Raw genomic sequence first — 18,525 nt, 5'->3', positions numbered from 1 at the left:
GTCAATAAAGATGTGATCTGATTACAGCACATCCCATATAGAAGCTCCTTCCACACCCAAGTGCCAACTTTTAAACTTCAGAATAAGGGACACTTGAGGAAGGAAGTGACTTGTGGCGTGCGTAGCCCGCCATAGCAAAAGTGGGTGTGACCAAACTCTTGACAGTGTGAGGGGATTTAAGAGGCGTGGTTAAACAAAACTCAGGCTGCCTTGTGCCTATAAAATATGCTTTATTGTTCCACAAGCAAGAGTCTCATGGGTATATACAAACCACAGCACAATCATTAAAAAAAAGAATAAAAGGGTGGAGGGTTTTGGAGTGGGTTATGCACAGGCTTCAAGGTTCTGGATTGCGTTATGTACAGTTTGTGGGGTTCAGGAGAGCGCTAGGTACAGAGTGCACAGTTCTGGAGTGCGTTATACACAGTCCAGGGTTTTGGGATGCACTACATACAGAGTGCAGAGTTCTGGAGTGTGTTATTTACAGAGTGTAGGGTTCTTGGGTGCGCCATGTACATATTGCAGGGTTCTGGGATGCACTACGTATAGAGTGCAGGGTTCTGGAGTGCATTATGCAAAAAGTGTAGGGTTCTGGAGTGCGTTACGTACAGATTGCAGGGTTCTGGGGTGCGCTACATCCAGAGTGCAGGGTTCTAGGATGCACTACATACAGAGTGCAGGGTTCTGGGGTGGGCTGCGCACAGAGTGCACAGTTCTGGAGTGCGTTACGCACAGAGTGCAGGGTTCTGGGGTGCGCTATGTACAGATTGCAGAATCCTGGGATGCACTACGTACAGAGTGCAGGGATCTGAAGTGCGCTACGTAGAGAGTGCAGGGTTCTTGGATGCACTTTGTACAGAGTGCAGGGTTCTGGAGTGCGTTATGCACAAAGTGCAGGGTTCTGGGGTGTGATATGTACAGATTGCAGGGTTCTGGGATGCACTACGTGCAGGGTTCTGGGGTGCGCTACATACAGATTGCTGGGTTCTGGGATGCACTACGTACAGGGTGCAGGGTTCTGGAATGCACTACATACAGGGTGCAGGGTTCTGGGATGCACTACGTACAGAGTGCACAGTTCTGGAGTGTGTTATGCACAGAGTGCAGGGTTCTGGGGTGTGCTATGTACAGATTGCAGGGTGCTGGGATGTAGTACGTACAGAGTGCAGGGTTCTGAGGTGCGCTACATAGAGCGTGCAGGGTTCTTGGATGCACTGCGTACAGAGTGCAGGGTTCTTGGATGCACTGCGTACAGAGTGCAGGGTTCTGGGATGCACTACGTACAGAGTGCAGGGTTCTGGAGTGTGTTATGCACAGAGTTCAGGGTTCTGGGGTGCGATATACACAGATTGCAGGGTTCTGGGGTGTGCTACATACAGATTGAAGGGTCACAGGATGCACTACTTACAGAGTGCAGGGTTCTGGAATGCTGAAAGCTCTGGTGAACTCCAAGCCCAAGAGGGTTAAGGCAGTGCTGGAAAATAATAGTGGCCACACAAAATATTGATACTTTGGGCCCAATTCGGACATTTTCACTAAGGGGTGTAGTCACTTTTGTTGCCAGCGGTTTAGACATTAATGGATGTGTGTTGAGTTATTTTGAGGGGACAGCAAATTTACACTGTTATACAAGCTGTACACTCACTACTTTACATTGTAGCAAAGTGTAATTTCTTCAGTGTTGTCACATGAAAAGATATAATCAAATATTTACAAAAATGTGAGGGGTGTACTCACTTTTGTGACATACTGTATATAGCCATCAGGTAGTTCTATGGGCTCCTTTTCACTTGTACTCCAGGCTCGTCTTACCTGCTTTGTTGAAAAATATGCCTTTTTACAAAGCTCAGTAGCTCAAGATGAAATTTAACTACAGAAATGAGTCATAGTAGGGGCTCCTCTCCCTCCACATGGCCCCCTCAGAGACAGAGCATTTGAAAGAAAGCATGAGGCAATATCTGCTTGAAACAAAGACAGTATACATTTACATATAATATAATATATAAATTACAACTGAAAACATACAAATTATTAAAAATTTAAATAAAATTGACCATAGCTTCCCTTTAAAGGAAGCTTGTAGTGAGTGAGTGTGGAGGCTGACAACAACTGACCTCATCTTCTGAAAATGTTTGTGCCGTGGCTATCATGCCGATCAAATGGCTTCAATCCTTTGAGGCACTGACCCAGAACAAATGGGCAGATTAGAACCTCTAACCCTTCTGCGTGCTTGCTTCTTGTTGACTCTTGTTGAGAATGCACTGATGCTTGGTACACAATTAGGCAGCTAAAATTTTCAGAAGGAGGTCAGCAATGGTGGCTTCCATAGAAAAGCCTATATTTCAGTTTCATGCTGTTGAAAAACGAAATCACATGCTCACTTCATACATTTTTTCAGGGACTCCAGTGGAGAGGTAGCTACGCCAAAATTACCAGCTTTACCCAAAGGCAGAAAACGTTACAAAGCCACTGCATCAAACTCCCATCTTTAACTTCCCACAAAGTAGACAAACCATTGGGGAATCTCACAATGTGATAAGTCCACAATGTCCCTGAGGGTGGGGGGGGGCTGGCTGGAAGTAATTACTAATGGAAAGTCCCATCCTTGGGATCTCAAAAGCATGAAAGAAGCAAGTCCCACAAAGTAGTGCAGTTCACAATTTACACACAATGTTAAATTGCAGCAAAGTATTAAGTGCACAGTGATCCTCTTCATAACCATATGAATATTAAATCACCACGTGTCCTCCACCGACAAACACTGAGGCTTACCAAACAGAGTGTGACTCTCATATAAGAAGTCAAATTATGCTTTTGGGAGGATTAAATTGGCTACTGAGCATACTCTCCACATGGTATCATTATCATCTCTTCATCCCCGCAATAGTAATAGCAGAAGGCATGTAAATATTAAAGAACTCCAAATAGTGCAAATCTGACGAAACGCACTGGGCGGACCCGGAAGCTGTGACATCACAGCGCATATGCATCATACAGAGGATTCTGGGCATTGTAGTTTTGGATGCCATTTTACAAGCCAAATGGTTGTTTTTAACCGGGTATTTAGTATTTAACCACTTCCCGTCCAGCGATACGACTTTCAGTGGTTGTACCGGGATGATGCCTGCAGCTGGTCGTCTTTCTTGTAATAGCAATCAGATAGACCCCAAATCTCTCCATAAAAAGTGCCTGTCACATGCCTATTGCAGTCACAAGGATGTTTACAGTTAATCTTAACTTTATTTTATTTTTTTTAATTTAAAGCCACAGTTTAAAAATAAAAAAAAATAAAATAAATGTAAAATTTAAAAATGTAAAAAAAAAAATTTAAAAAATAATTAAATGGCCCCGTCCTCCCGTGCAAAGGCGAACATGCGTGATGGTCCCAAACATGTGAGGTATCACCGCGAACATCAGATCATGGGCAGTAATTCTAGCACCAGACCTCCTCTATAAATCTAAAGTGGTGACCTGTAAAGGCTTTTAAACGTTGCCTATGGATAGTAACATTTACGTCATTTGTCAAGCGTGACATGTTTGGTATCTATTTACTCAGCATAACATCATCTTTTATCTTTTACAAAAAAATTGGGTTATGTATTTTTTTTTTGCATTAAAATTCAAAAAAGTGTATTTTTTTCCCAAAAATTGCATTTGAAAAACTGCTGCGCAAATATCGTGTGAAATAAAAAATCGCAAAACCCACCAATTTATTCTCTAGGGCCTCTGCTTTAAAAAAATATATAATGTTTGGGGGTTCTAAGTAATATTCTAGCAAAAAATACTGACAAAAAGTGCCAGAAAAGGCCCGGACTGGAGGTGGTTAATAAAGATATCTATCGGATTTAGACTATTTGGAGTTCCTTTATTTTTACCCACCAGCAAGTCCTAGCAAGCATGAAAACAAACAGGTATCTTGGCCACTATTATACCTAATGAGATGTAATTGTCTACGAAAGTTTTGGTATTGTAGGACTTTAAAATACCCTTCCTGCTCCCAGTATTGTCTATGGATTCATGCATCATGTCCTTTGCTTATCTGGTGCTTGAGAAGGTCCTCCTTCCTGGTAAAGCATCTCCCACATGCACAGCACATGTATGGCCGCTCTCCTGTATGAACATGCCGATGCCTAGCTAGATTGGAAGTGGACTTAAACCTCCTTCCGCATTCCATACATGAATACGGCTTCTCCTCCCGATGTATTTTCTGGTGCTTCCCAAGCCCTGAGGAGCTGGAGAACTGTTTATCGCACGCCAGGCAACAATATGGCTTTGCTCCCGTGTGGATCCTTTGGTGTATGGCCAGATGGGAGCTGGACACAAAACGTTTACTGCATTCTTGGCAAGAGAAGGGCTTGTCACCCGAGTGACTCCTCCGATGCCGGGTCAGATTAGAGCTGCGGGAGAAAGTCAGGCCACACTCAGGGCAACAAAATGGCTTCTCTCCCGTGTGGGTCCGACGATGGCTGAGTAAGTCGGACGTGCTCCTAAAATTTTTCCCGCACTCATAGCAGGAAAAGGGTTTCTCTCCGGTGTGAACCCTCTCGTGTGTCAGAAGAGCTGAGTTTGTCGGAAAACATTTCCCGCATTCAAAACAAGAGTAGGGCTTCTGTCTGGTGTGGATTTTCTGGTGTACGTGTAGTTTTGTCTTGCTCCAGAAACTCTTGCCACATTCAGAGCAAATCAGTGTGTTGTCTTCCAAATCAGTAGATGGGCACTGAAGGTGTTCTGTAGCTGTAATGAATTGAGGGTCTACAATGCTTTCCTCAGATGAGAAGGGTTCTTCTTTAACTGAGATGAATGTCAACTGTTGTTGATGTGTCAACAGGGAGGTGTCACAGCAGAGATGTTCTTCATCTGAACAGGCTTCTTCCTTACTATACATAGATGGACCCTGCATATCATATGTGAGCTTGAAGAGGTCAAGGTTGGGGATATGTTCTGCACCCGAAAGGGGATCCTCCTTAACATGTCTCGATGGGGATTGTGCATGAGATGTGGATGTGGAGACCTCAAAGCTGGAGACATGATCTGAACCTGAGAGAGGTTCCTCTTTAACATGCTTAGATACAGATAGTCTTTGACTTTTGTGGTTAGGAACATCTGAATCTGAGAGACGATCTTCACTTGGGAAAGGTTCCTTCTTAATATGGCCAGAGATATATAGTGCTGGAGGATCTTCTTTTGGGTCTGTCGAAGAGAAATGCATATTGAAAAGTTTGTTCAACTACCATCCCACCTTATCATAAGGATTTGACCTCACTGAGAACAAAGAATGCATTTCTGGGCATGAATTCTTACCCGGTAATGTGAGAGGGGACCGGTTCTCCATCAGGACATCCTTGTAGAGATCCTTGTGTCCTTCTATATACTCCCACTCCTCCATGGAGAAATAGACAGTGACATCCTGACACCTTATAGGAACCTGACACACACAATGATACAGTCACCATCCAGACACATCCCTTGTCTGTTACTGGATAATGTCCCAGAATTCCCGACACCGCTCACCTCTCCTGTCAGCAGCTCCAGGATCTTCTGGATGACATCAACTATCTTCTTGTTTCTTTCAGGTGTCAAGAAGGGTGGTGGAGGATCACTGGGCTGTTTTATTGGTCCATAATCCTAAATAATGGGATAAAAATGATCATACATCATATTAACCTCCCAGAATCCTCTTCGCCTTTCCGGTCAGGTCTGTTTTATTATTAGAGATAAGAGTGATGTCATGTGACCTCCCAGAATCCTCCTCACCTCTCCGGTCAGGTCTGTGTTTTATTAATAGAGATAAGAGCGATGTCATGTGACCTCCCAGAATCCTCCTCACCTCTCCGGTCAGGTCTGTGTTTTATTAATAGAGATAAGAGTGATGTCATGTGACCTCCCAGAATCCTCCTCACCTCTCCGGTCACCTCTATGTTTTATTACTAGAGATAAGAGTGATGTCACGTGACTTCCCATGATCCTCCTCACCTCTCCAGTCAGGTCTGTGTTTTATTAATAGAGATAAGAGTGATGTCATGTGACCTCCCAGAATCCTCCTCACCTCTCCGGTCAGGTCTGCTTTATTAATAGAGATAAGAGTGATGTCATGTGACCTCCCAGAATCCCCCTCACCTCTCCAGTCAGGTTTGTGCTTTATTAATAGAGATAAGAGCAATATCATGTGACCTCCCAGAAATCCTCCTCACCTCTCCGGTCAGCAGGTGGAGGATCTCCAGGGTGAGGTTTATTAACCTCTCAGTTATGACTCTCCTCTCCTTGTCCATCACTGGGGTGTCAGCCATGGGCAGGTCTGTGGGTCTTGTTCAGATGGTTGATGCAGAGACTCTCATAGCAAACCTATTTAGAATAAAATATCCATACTTAAAGGAAAAATCCCTGGGGGGTACAGAGTGGCAGCCAATGAGGTCCTTGCAGAAAAAAAAACACACCCCCTCTCTCATTTCCAAAACCCCCCCATGGCTTTCCATTCATACCCATCAGAGCAACCTCCCATGTGCACACACACTACCACCATGACAACCCTCTCCCTCAGGGGTCACATGACTTCCACTCTGCTTACAGCTGAGCAGATAACCCCGCCCCTCAACTGAGCCCCGCTCTGTCACAGCTGTCAATGGGCTCGCCATATAAGGAAAGCGTGACGCCGCCGCTCTACAGCCCCTCCCAGCGCCGCTGTCAAGGGGGGGAATCGCCGTTGTAAGGAAAACGTGACGTCACCACGCTGGAGCACAAGCCTACTTGCCGACGGCTGCGTACAGAAATGTTGTCCGCAGGGTAAGGAAGAGGCGGCCATTTTGTCGGAGCCCCGTGAGCCAGTCTGAGGTGATTAGTGGCTGAAACAAGGGTCCAGGTGACAGAAGTCTCTCCTAAATATCCTTCCTATTACTAGAAGTGGAAATAAATCGCTTTTGTGATGCTGAATAGATTCACCAGGAAGAGGTAATGAGGATGAGGAGCCATTGTTATGTTTTTATCATTATTTATTGCTGCTGATATTGTTATTAATGTAGAACTGATCAATAATGAAGGTGATGGGATGCATTATTCGCGAATTGTGATTTGATTTGTTTTGTTCGCGATAAAGAAGGCATATGCGATCACCACATGAGGAAAATTGACAGCTTGCGCACGTGCGTCCGCCCCGCGTCAGAGAAGGAACAATCACCAGAACTTTCGCCTTCTGCCATTGGGTGAGAGTCGCGGGGGGTGCTCCATCCACCGCGGGTAACACCCTATTAGATATGGCGCAATCAGATATACCTAAATTAAATATAACGAAAGGCAGGAGTTTGTTTTTTATATGGAAGGAATAAATCTCCCACCAAGTTTTTTTTGGTGTAAATGTATGTTATGTTTTTCTCTTTTTTATTTATTTTTTTTGTTTTTTTTAAATTTGGTATAAAAATGTTCAAAAAAAAAAAACTGATTAAAAAATTATTTTTTCTCACCCTTCCAAAAAAGTCACTTCATTACATCGAGTGGAGGTAGCCTACGCGTTTCGTCATAGTCATGGCTATGATTAACCACTTGACCTCTGGAAGATTTACCCCCCTTTATAACCAGGCCATTTTTTTTTTTGCGATACGGCACTGCGTTACTTTAACTGACAATTTGCACAACGCTGTGCGCAAATAAAATTGATGTTATTTTTTACTCCACAAATAGAGCTTTCTTTTGGTCGTATTTGATCACCTCTGTGTTTTTTTTTTTATATTTTTTTGCGCTATAAACAAAAAAAGACCGTCAATTTTGGGAAAAAAAAACACATTTTTTTTTTTACTGTCTGCTATAAAACATATCCAATAAAAAAATGTAAAAAAAAAAAAATTAAATTTCTTCATCAATTTCAACCAATATGTATTCTGCGACATAAAAATCCAAACTAGCGCATAATGTTTGGTTTATGCGAACGTTATAGCATCTACAAACTATGGGATCTAACAAAAGTGAGTACGCCCCTCACATTTTTTGAAAATATTTTATTCTATCTTTTCATGTGACAACACTGAAGAAATGACACTTTGCTACAATGTAAAGTAGTGAGTGTACAGCTTGTATAACAGTGTAAATTTGCTGTCCCCTCAAAATAACTCAACACACAGCCATTAATGTCTAAACCACTGGCAACAAAAGTGAGTACACCCCTAAGTGAAAATGTCCAAATTGGGCCCAAAGTGTCAATACTTTGTGTGGCCACCATTATTTTCCAACACTGCCTTAACCCTCTTGGGCATGGAGTTCACCAGAGCTTCACAGGTTGCCACTGGAGTCCTCTTCCACTCCTCCAGGAGGACATCTTGGAGCTGGTGGATGTTAGAGATCTTGCGCTCCTCCACCTTCTGTTTGAGGATTCCCCACAGATGTTCAATAGGGTTTAGGTCTGGAGACATGCTTGGCCAGTCCATCACCTTTACCCTCAGCTTCTTTAGCAAGGCAGTGGTCATCTTGGAGGTGTGTTTGGGGTCGTTATTATGTTGGAATACTGCCCTGTGGCCCAGTCTCCGGAGGGAGGGGATCATGCTCTGCTTCAGTATGTCACAGTACATGTTGGCATTCATGGTTCCCTCAATGAACTGTAGCTCCCCAGTGCCGGCAGCACTCATTCAGCCCCAGACCATGACACTCCCACCACCATGCTTGACTGTAGGCAAGACACACTTGTCTTTGTACTCCTCACCTGGTTGCCGCCACAGACACCATCTGAACCAAATAAGTTTATCTTGGTCTCATCAGACCACAGGACATGGTTCCAGTAATCCATGTCCTTAGTCTGTTTGTCTTCAGCAAACTGTTTGCAGACTTTCTTGTGCATCATCTTTAGAAGAGGCTTCCTTCTGGGACGACAGCCATGCAGACCAATTTGATGCAGTGTGCGGCGTATGGTCTGAGCACTGACGGGCTGACCCCCCACCCCTTCAACCTCTGCAGCAATGCTGGCAGCACTCATACTTCTATTTCTCAAAGACAACCTCTGGATATGACGCTGAGCACGTGCACTCAACTTCTGGTCGACCATGGCGAGGCCTGTTCTGAGTGGAACCTGTCCTGTTAAATCGCTGTATGGTCTTGGACGCTGTGCTGCAGCTCAGTTTCAGGGTCTTAGCAATCTTCTTATAGCCTAGGCCATCTTTATGGAGAGCAACAATTCTTTTTTTCAGATCTTCAGAGAGTTCTTTGCCATGAGGTGCCATGGTGAACTTCCAGTGACCAGTATGAGAGAGTGAGAGCGATAACACCAAATTTAACACACCTGCTCCCCATTCAAACCTAAGACCTTGTAACACTAACGAGTCACATGACACCAGGGAGGGAAAATGACTAATTGGGCCCAATTTGGACATTTTTACTTAGGGGTGTACTCACTTTTGTTGCCAGCGGTTTAGACATTAATGGCTGTGTGTTGAGTTATTTTGAGGGGACAGCAAATTTACACTGTTATACAAGCTGTACACTCACTACTTTACATTGTAGCAAAGTGTCATTTCTTCAGTGTTGTCACATGAAAAGATAGAATAAAATATTTACAAAAATGTGAGGGGCGTACTCACTTTTGTGAGATACTGTATTTATAGAATTTTTATTTCATTTTTTTTTACTAGTAATAGCGGCGATCAGCGATTTATAGCAGGACTGCAATATTGCGACAGATTATCGGAAAACTAAGTGACACTTTGCGGGAACAAGTGACACTAATAGTGAGCAGTGCAATAAATATACACCGTCACTGTACTAATGACACTGGCTGCGGTTAAACAGGGGAGATCAAAGGGTTAAATGTGTGCCTAGCCAGTGTTTTTGTGTACTGTATGTGTGGCCCTCCCCGCCTGTCAGAACTGGGATTTGCCTTGTTTAAATGGGCAGAGCCCCGTTCTGAGTCTCTGCCCGATGATCGGCGGGTGCCGGAGGACATTGAGTGCCTGGCACTCGCAGATCACAGCAGAAGGTGGCCCTGCAGGCGAAAGTGCAGTATCACGTATATATACGTGATCCGGTGCAGAGCTGCCACCCTGTAGCAGTAAAACTGCTATGGGGTGGTCAGCAAGTGGTTACCGCTTATTCCTGAAATGTGTAAGCCATTGTACTTTGTACGCTCCACTCCATGTAATAAAGTGACTTTTTCGTAAGGACGAGTTGCCGGCTCTTCACCTTTTTTCTAAATATCCTGGTCTGTTCTCATTCACCCCCTAGTGATTGGCACAGCAGGCATGCAGACCTGGGAGCAGAGATCTCACCAATAGAGACCTCCAGAGATAGAAGAGACTGTCAAGGGGGTGTAACTCCAGACAGCTTCTCCAGTGATGAGACAGACAGCTTCTGTAATACAGCTTAGATATGGATCTCCGCATATGGCTGAATGCTTACTTTTTTTTTCAAATGCTGAGGGACATGGGGGGGCTTCAGAGAAGAAGCAGCAGCTATGGCTCTTGACACAGAAAACTAACGTGTGAAAATTTGAGCTTGTTTTTAACTGTGTAGGTTCATCTCTCATATTTACGTCTTGTCACCGCCGTGTCTGTGTTTCCAGCAGATGTAATATCCGGAGAATGCCCCTCCTGTATTACTACACTGCCGGATTGTGGGAATAAAGAGAGTTGCTATCTCCAGCTTGGCAAATGTTCCTTACGAAAGATCCAAGTATGACCCGTACTCCGGAGAACATCGACAAGGCCACGACTACGTGTAAAGAGGAAGAAGGATGGCTCCCACAATGTGACATCTCCACACCACCAGATCACATACGATTCATATCCTTTTCGGCTAAGGAGGAAGAAGAATCGCTCCTATGCTCTGATGTCCCCATAACCCCATGTGATATGCAGTCTACATATACCCATGTGAAGGAGGAGCCGCTCTCAGCTTCAAAACATCTCTTAGACTTTGACATCTCTACACCTCGTACACACTGTTTTTCTGTACATATTAAAGAGGAACCTCTCTCTGCTTTACAAATTCCCTACTGCACCTCCACACCCACACCTCACACACAGTCAACATCTACTGATGGTAAAGGTGAATCCTTCCCAGCTGAGGAACATCTCCCAAAGCCCGATATCTACAAAATGGCACATCATACACAATCTCCATCTACTTATATTAAGAAAGAATCTCTCTCAGCTGAAGCTGATCCCCTATACACTAACCACTCCACAACCTCAGATGGAGTCCAACCTGCATCTAAAAGTAAAGTGAACATCACATACTCTAACCTCTCCACCCCATCAGGCCCAGTACAATTTACAACTGTGTGTATCAAGGAGGAAACCTGTTCTTCAGGTGAAGAACATTTAATTTGTTCTGACACCTCTCATGTCCAACACTCCTCAAATTCTAGTCCTTTTTTGGAAGAGCCACTCTCTGGAGGGTTGGATGAGCAAGATGCTCCTCAGCCTGAAGGCGTTACCTCATATATATCCAGGACTGGAGATTATGATGCCCAACCTTTAAGGGAAAAGGTCTTCTTCTGTTATGAGTGTGACAGTTGCTTTAACTCCAAGTCTGAACTGGTTAGACACCAGCGTGGCCACACCGGTCAGAAGGCTTATTCTTGTCCAGAATGCGGGAAAGGTTTTACAACAAGCTCCTACCTCATGAAACATCGTAGGATCCACTCAGGGGACAAACCATTTGCTTGCTCTGAGTGTGGGAAATCTTTTACCCATAAAGCTGATCTGGTGATCCATGGTCGCACCCACACCGGAGAAAAGCCTTTTTCATGTTCGGAGTGCAGGAAAAGTTTTATCAGCCAGTCGTATCTGATAAAGCACCAGAGGAGCCACACGGGAGATAAGCAGTACTCTTGTTCAGAGTGTGGAAAGTCCTTTGGTACCAACACCTACCTCATTATCCACCAACGAATTCATACAGGCGAGAAGCCATTCTCTTGCCCCGAGTGCGGAAAATGTTTCATTAGCGATTCCTACCTCAGCCGACACATGAGAGTCCACACAGGAGAGAAGCCATTTTCTTGTGCCCAGTGTGGCAAGTGCTTCGCCAGCAACTCTCAGTTGTGCAACCACCGAAAAAGCCACTCTGGGGAACGGCCTTACTTTTGCTTGGAGTGTGGCAAAGGTTTTACTTGGCGAGCCAAACTCGTTCGACATCAGAAGATTCATGCAGGGGGAGGAAATACTGTTGGCGAGCCAGAGGCAGGGAACATTTCTGGGGAAGAGCATGACAGGTTGGCTGTCTGAACTTCTCAAACCAGAAGAATCTGAGACTTAAAAGAACTAGACTTGTTGACCCTAGCAGCCAATTAGCTTCTCTATTTAATTTCAGAATATTCCCATTTGTTCCTAGTCACTCTCAGTTCTATAAGCACCACAAAGTAGTTATCCTATTTTTACTTAAAAAATAGTTGGCGAGCCAGGCAAGTTATTGGAAGGATTGAGAAAGCTGGAGAAAACTTGGTTGGCCTGTTGGATTTAGAAAATTTTTTTTAGAGGGCAAGCTTGTTTTACAGGTCATTTACAACTGAGTAGGCTGGAAAACATTAAAGTGTTTCTATTGCCAAAACTTTTTTAGTTTTATTCAGGGGTTTCAAACTCATTTTCATAGTGGCACGCATCAGCATTATGGTTGCCCTCAAAGGGCCAGTTGTATCTGTAGGACTAGATGTCCAAAGCACCCTGCCCCCCTTACATCAGATGTCATGAGCTCCCCCACCACCAGAAGTCAAGAATCCCCCACCCTCCCTTACATCACAGTGCACCCTCCCCCTTACCCATGGTTTGCTGCCAGGAAGTACCTGGGGAGGAGCTGGGAAGCAGAAAGTGTAGGGTCTGGAGGAGGACCAGAGGAGGGCTGGAGTCAGCTGCCGGAGTCTGCTGAATGCTGAGACCAGGGGAGGCAGCGATAAGGTGGTTCTGCGCCTGCACACAGAGGTGCAGGATCTGCAGAAGGAATTCTGTCCTCCTCTCTGCTGCTGACTGCTAAGACAAGGTGGGGTTGGAGATGAGGGGGAAGAGGTGTGAGGGCCACATGAAATGGTCTGGCGGGCCGGATTCAGCCCACGGCCTTGTGTTTGACACTTGTGTTTTAGAGTAGGAAATGGTTAGAACACATCAGGTTTAATTGCTGTCTGTCTTCCTGTTGGGGAGATTCACTCTTCTATTTGTCCCAATGAGCTGTGTCACCAAGATGGAAAGTGATAGGAAATACAATATTTTCTAACGATCATCCACACAGGAGGTGAGCAGATGAATGCTGAATGGACACCTGTTCCTGTGACAACCATCCAAGACCCTTGAAAGTGGGACGTGTATGTGATACAACAACTTTAAGTGGTCATTTTGAAAGTGTGGAACTAGATGTTTCCCAGTTGTTGCTGGGGTTATGAAAGGACTAATATAGGTAGGGGTCATTTAACAGTGCATCATGAGTGTCTGTGGGTGATGAGTGTCAAAAATAGCGCCATGAAGCATTAGGACATGTAGTATCTGTTTCTTTATTAGTAGCAAGCAATAACAAGACCAACACGTTCCAGAGTTTTCAAACCTTGGATTCTTTGGGTTCATATTGTGCTATAACTGCTGGCTGAGTGACTAGAGGTGTTGATCCAGGCTCCGTCATCCCAATCCTGTGGCTCACACTGTGGATGCTGGCTGGGGAGAGCCTGTCCCAGCTCAGTGCAATAAATCCAGCAAAAAAGATGTCCCAAATGCCGCACACCAACATGCCCAACAGTGGCTTGAGTAAAAGCAGCCTCAGCCCAACTCCTTCCAAGCCACACCTCCGATGTGTTTCACCCCGCCCATAAGGCTTAGTCATGGAAGTCCCACCTATTGTGCCCTGCTCCCTCCCTTCATGACTAAGCCCCATGGGTGGGGCAAAACACATCAGGGGGGCATAGCATGGAACTGAGCTGAGGCTGCTTTTACTCAAGCCACTGTTGGGCAAATTGGTGTACTGCATTTAGGACATGTTTTTTTTGCTGGATTTATTAAACCATTTCCTTTGACACTCAGTTGGTGACCATAGTTATGAGGTCTTCATCTACTGAACTCCAAATCCATGGTCTGTTCTTCTAGGCCATTTCCATCCACCTGCTTAACCACAGCCCTAAAAAAGGGGGTGCTTTATTGCCTAAGAGGGGACTTCTCACATTGGAGAGGTTTTCTTTCAGGACAGGTAAAGGTAATTCTCCTCATAGACTCCATGAAAAATAATAGACAGGATTATTAACCCTTCCCTTTCCTACTCTATTCAAGATGTAAAAAGTATAGTATGGAAAAGAAGGTCTCGCTGCATGCAGCAACTGCTCAGGTTATCCTATTTGTTCTCCCAGTGCACCATGGGAAAGAGAAGAAATTCTCTCGATTTTAACCTGTGTTAGCTGCCTTAAGGTTGTACAGACCCTTGTAGCATCAATCACTATGTTCAATGTGAAATGTTGCTTTTTCAACCCATGGAAACCTTAGAGGTATACAGTACGTGCCCCCTTGGCTTGCAGCATGCCGAGACAAAGCATTCAGTAGATAGCTGTCCATGGTTTTCTCTCAAATGATCACACAGCCACAGTACCTTTTGGGGCTGCAGTTCTCTCCACCGTGGTAAATGAAATTTAAACATTTCCTGTGACACGTCAGCAGCCTGTACAAGTTGATTACCGTATTTATTGGCGTACAACACGCACAGGCGTATAACACGCACATTCATTTTAAGAGAGAAGTTAAAATTTGAAATAAGGAACTTTGAAGCAAAATAAGGGTCAGTGCCCATCTGCAGCCTCACCATTGCCATCAATGCAGCCTGATCAATGCCCATCTGCAGCCTAGCCATTGCCATCAAAGCAGCAGCCTTGCCATTGCCATTAATGCAGCCTGATCCATGCCCATCTGCAGCCTCGCCAATGCCATCAATGCAGCAGCCTTACCATTACCATCAATGCAGCAGCCTCACCATTGCCATGAGTGCAGCAGCCTCACCATTGCCATCAGTGCAGCAGCCTCACCATTGCCAACAATGCAGCCTGATCGATGCCCATCTGCAGCCTAGAGGGGGGCGGGATGAGCGCCGACATATTACATACAGTGAGAATCTCCTATGATAGACAGTGGTCCAAAGGCGGCCCAAGAGATGGGACTTCCTATTATAGAGGCCGCCAAGTAAACAGGAGATTCTCACTGTATGTAATCTGACGGTGCTCGTCCCGCCCCCTCCCTGTCCCCTCCGAGGCAGCTAAAATTGAAGTATTGGCGTATAACACGCACACGATATTTGCACCTGATTTTCATGGTGAAAAAGTGAGTGTTATACACCAATAAATACAATATTAAAATAAAGATATGTGGCGCTATTCCATCAATCAGTAACAACAATAGAAATGTAAGGTGCAATGGGCAGAACAAACCCCACCTTCTACAATAAATGTCAAGAGAATATATCCAGTAGCTTGACAATAAATGTCACCATACACGAGTGGATAAAAAATATGGAGATACAGTTCTGGGGTGTGAGAAATAAAAAAAAAAAAAAAAAAAATTTAAAAAATTAAAAAAATTTTTATACAGTTTCAGTGCTTGATGGAATATACCGATCACCCTTCATCAAGTGAAACAAATTATTCAGTGTGAATCTGTGAATATGTAAAGCTGACTTCTCAAATAAGATATTCACAACCAAAAATCATATATAAGTGATAAATGAGTACCTCACAAATAATCACTGGAGATACAATAAATACTAGTGAATACTAGTATATAAATACTTTTTTTTTTATTTTTTTTTATTTCTCACACCCCAGAACTGTATCTCCATATTTTTTATCCACTCGTGTATGGTGACATTTATTGTCAAGCTACTGGATATATTCTCTTGACATTTATTGTAGAAGGTGGGGTTTGTTCTGCCCATTGCACCTTACATTTCTATTGTTGTTACTGATTGATGGAATAGCGCCACATATCTTTATTTTAATATTTCTTGGGGAGTTGAGTGGACCTATCTATGTTGGCGGCTCTCCATCGGATATTTCACCGTCAGTTTTAAAATTCCCTTACTCATATTGTGGTTTTGCGCACTAGTTTTCACTTATTTAATAAATACAATATGTAAGTATTTTCAGAACTACATTGCATGGAGTTGTCTCTCCAGCTAACACAGGTTGCTCATTTATATGCGTATAAGGAGTGTATGATGCATGGTTGTGAAGATCTAGGCTTAGTGAGGTACTCTGTTGCTGGGAGAGGGGGGGGGTCCTTAAAATAAACATGTCAGGCCTCAAATTGTACTGAATTGTCCAGAACGAGCTTGCACATACTTTACATGCCTTCTTCAGCACCCCAGGTGTTTTAAATCCTGAGGTGCTTTAATGAGCAAGTTTCAACACTTTTGGTACTAGTAACTTGCACCCCTCCTGCCTCTGGCATGTTCCTCTTGGCGCTAAAGACCATTGAGATAGTAATATAGTGGGGACAATGGGCTGGTGCTTAACACTACCAGGAAGTATTGAAACCTGATCATAATAGAATTGTGAATTCTTTGAGGCTCCCTGGGGTGAGCAAGCTCCCTTGGTTCCTACAATATACTTTTGGATCCTGTTTGGTTCCATTTGGGCACCTGCGTGTTTACTTTGAGAAAACCCATCTTTCACCTGAGCAACATGCCTCCTAAGTTCTCCACATCCATACACGATACCCAGCCTCCATCAACCTATATTCTAAAAAAGCCTCTCTCAGCTAAAGAACATCTCCACATCTGTACCTCATAATACCCAGTATCCATCTACTTATAACAAGCCTCTCTCAGCTGAAGAGCATATCCACATCCTTATTTCACATCCTTACACCCCTCCTTTGTCTCTTTCACAATAGCACCTTCCCCAAAAATCGAATTAATGCCCATTTGAGAACCCAAGTCTTGGAGGCTTATTTATAAGTGAGTGGTTAATCCTCAGTAATTCAAACTTTCACATACAGTGCCTTGAAAATGTATTTATACCCCTTGAAATTTTCCACATGTTGTCATGTTACAACCAAAAATGTAAATGTATTTTATTGGGCTTTTATGTGATAGACCAACACAAAGTGGCACATAATTGTGAAGTTGAAGGAAAATGATAAATTTTTTTTTTTTTACAAATAAGTCTGTGAAAAGTGTGGGGTGCATTTGTATGGCGCCCCCCTGAGTCAATACTTTGTAGAACCGCCTTTCCCTGCAATTACAGCTGCAAGTCTTTTTGGAGATGTCTCTACCAGCTTTGCACATCTAGAGAGGGACATTTTTGCCCATTCTTCTTTTCAAAATAGATCGAGCTCTGTCAGATTGGATGGAGAGCGTCTGTGAACGGCAATTTTCAAGTCTTGCCACAGATTCTCAACTGGATTTAGGTCTGGACTTTGACTGGGCCATTCTAACACATGAATATGCTTTGATCTAAACCATTCCATTGTAGCTCTGGCTGTATGTTTAGGGTCGTTGTCCTGCTGGAAGGTGAACCTCCGCCCCAGTCTCAAGTCTTTTGCAGACTTGACCAGGTTTTCTTCTAAGATTGCCCTGTATTGGGCTCCATTCATCTTCTCATCAACTCTGACCAGCTTCCCTGTTCTTGCTGAAAAAAAGTATCCCCACAGCATGATGCTTCCACCACCATGTTTTATGGTGGGGATGGTGTGTTCAGGGTGATGTGCAATGTTAGTTTTCTGCCACACGTAGCATTTTGCTTTTATGCCAAAAAGTTGAATTTTGCTCCCATCTGACCAGAGCACCTTCTTCCACATGTTTGCTGTGTCCCCCACATCGCTTCTCACAAAATGCAAATGGGACTTCTTATGGCTTACTTTCGACAATGGCTTTCTTGTCACTCTTCCATAAAGACCAAATTTGTGGATTGCACGACTAATAGTTGTCCTGTGGACAGATTCTCCCACCTGAGCTGTGGATCTCTGTAGCTCCTCCAGAGTTACCATGGACCTCTTGACTGCTTCTCTAATTATTGCTCTCCTTGCCTGGCCTGTCAGTTTAGGTGGACGGCCATGTCTTGGTAGGTTTGCAGTTGTGCCATACTCTTTCCATTTTTGGATAATAGATTGAACAGAGCTCCGTGAGATGTTCAAAGCTTGGGATATTTTTTTATAACCTAAGCCTGCTTTAAACTTCTCCACAACTTTATCACTAACCTGTCTGGTGTGTTCCTTGGCCTTCATGATGCTGTTTGTTCACTAAGGTTCTATAACAAACCTCTGAGGGCTTCACAGAACAGCTGTATTTGTACTGAGATTAAATTACACACAGGTGGACTCTATTTACTAATTAGGCGACTTCTGAAGGCAATTGGTTCCACTAGATTTTAGTTAGGGGTATCAGAGTAAAGGGGGGCTGAATACAAATGTACGCCACACTTTTCACATATTTATTTGTAAAAGATGTTGAAAACCATTTATCATTTTCCTTTCACTCCACAATTATGTGCCACTTTGTGTTGGTCTATCACATAAAATCCCAATAAAATACATTTAAGATTTTGGTTGTAACGTGACAAAATGTGGAAAATTTTAAGGGATATGAATATTTTTCCAAGGC

General features: G+C 43.8%; 2 protein-coding genes across 3 annotated transcripts in view; one reads left to right on the top strand and one right to left on the bottom strand.

The window, feature by feature from the left end:
• Positions 1-6,756, bottom strand: part of LOC141106777 (uncharacterized) — a 27,137-nt gene extending 20,381 nt beyond the window's left edge. The window contains exons 1-4 of the mRNA XM_073597704.1: positions 6,192-6,756; positions 5,512-5,625; positions 5,302-5,425; positions 4,022-5,190 (exon numbers count right to left, since the gene is read on the bottom strand). Of these exons, the coding sequence (XP_073453805.1) occupies positions 4,022-5,190; positions 5,302-5,425; positions 5,512-5,625; positions 6,192-6,287 (1,503 nt within the window). The 5' untranslated portion in view covers positions 6,288-6,756. The remainder of the gene's footprint in view (positions 1-4,021; positions 5,191-5,301; positions 5,426-5,511; positions 5,626-6,191) is intronic.
• Positions 6,458-13,662, top strand: LOC141106604 (uncharacterized). Of its 2 annotated transcripts, none has more exons than XM_073597515.1 (2): positions 6,458-6,945; positions 10,535-13,662. In XM_073597515.1, exon 2 carries the CDS (start codon positions 10,620-10,622, stop codon positions 12,195-12,197), a length of 1,578 nt encoding a protein of 525 aa, XP_073453616.1. In that variant the 5' UTR covers positions 6,458-6,945; positions 10,535-10,619; the 3' UTR covers positions 12,198-13,662. The 2 variants fall into 2 exon arrangements, with proteins under 2 accessions (XP_073453616.1, XP_073453615.1); XM_073597514.1 differs by having other exon boundaries at positions 10,532-13,662.
• Positions 13,663-18,525: the final 4,863 nt, after the last annotated feature.

This window comes from Aquarana catesbeiana, linkage group LG08 (assembly GCF_042186555.1).
Source record: "Aquarana catesbeiana isolate 2022-GZ linkage group LG08, ASM4218655v1, whole genome shotgun sequence".
Classification (NCBI taxonomy): Eukaryota; Metazoa; Chordata; class Amphibia; order Anura; family Ranidae; genus Aquarana; species Aquarana catesbeiana.
This window is presented reverse-complemented; position numbering and strand designations above follow the sequence as displayed.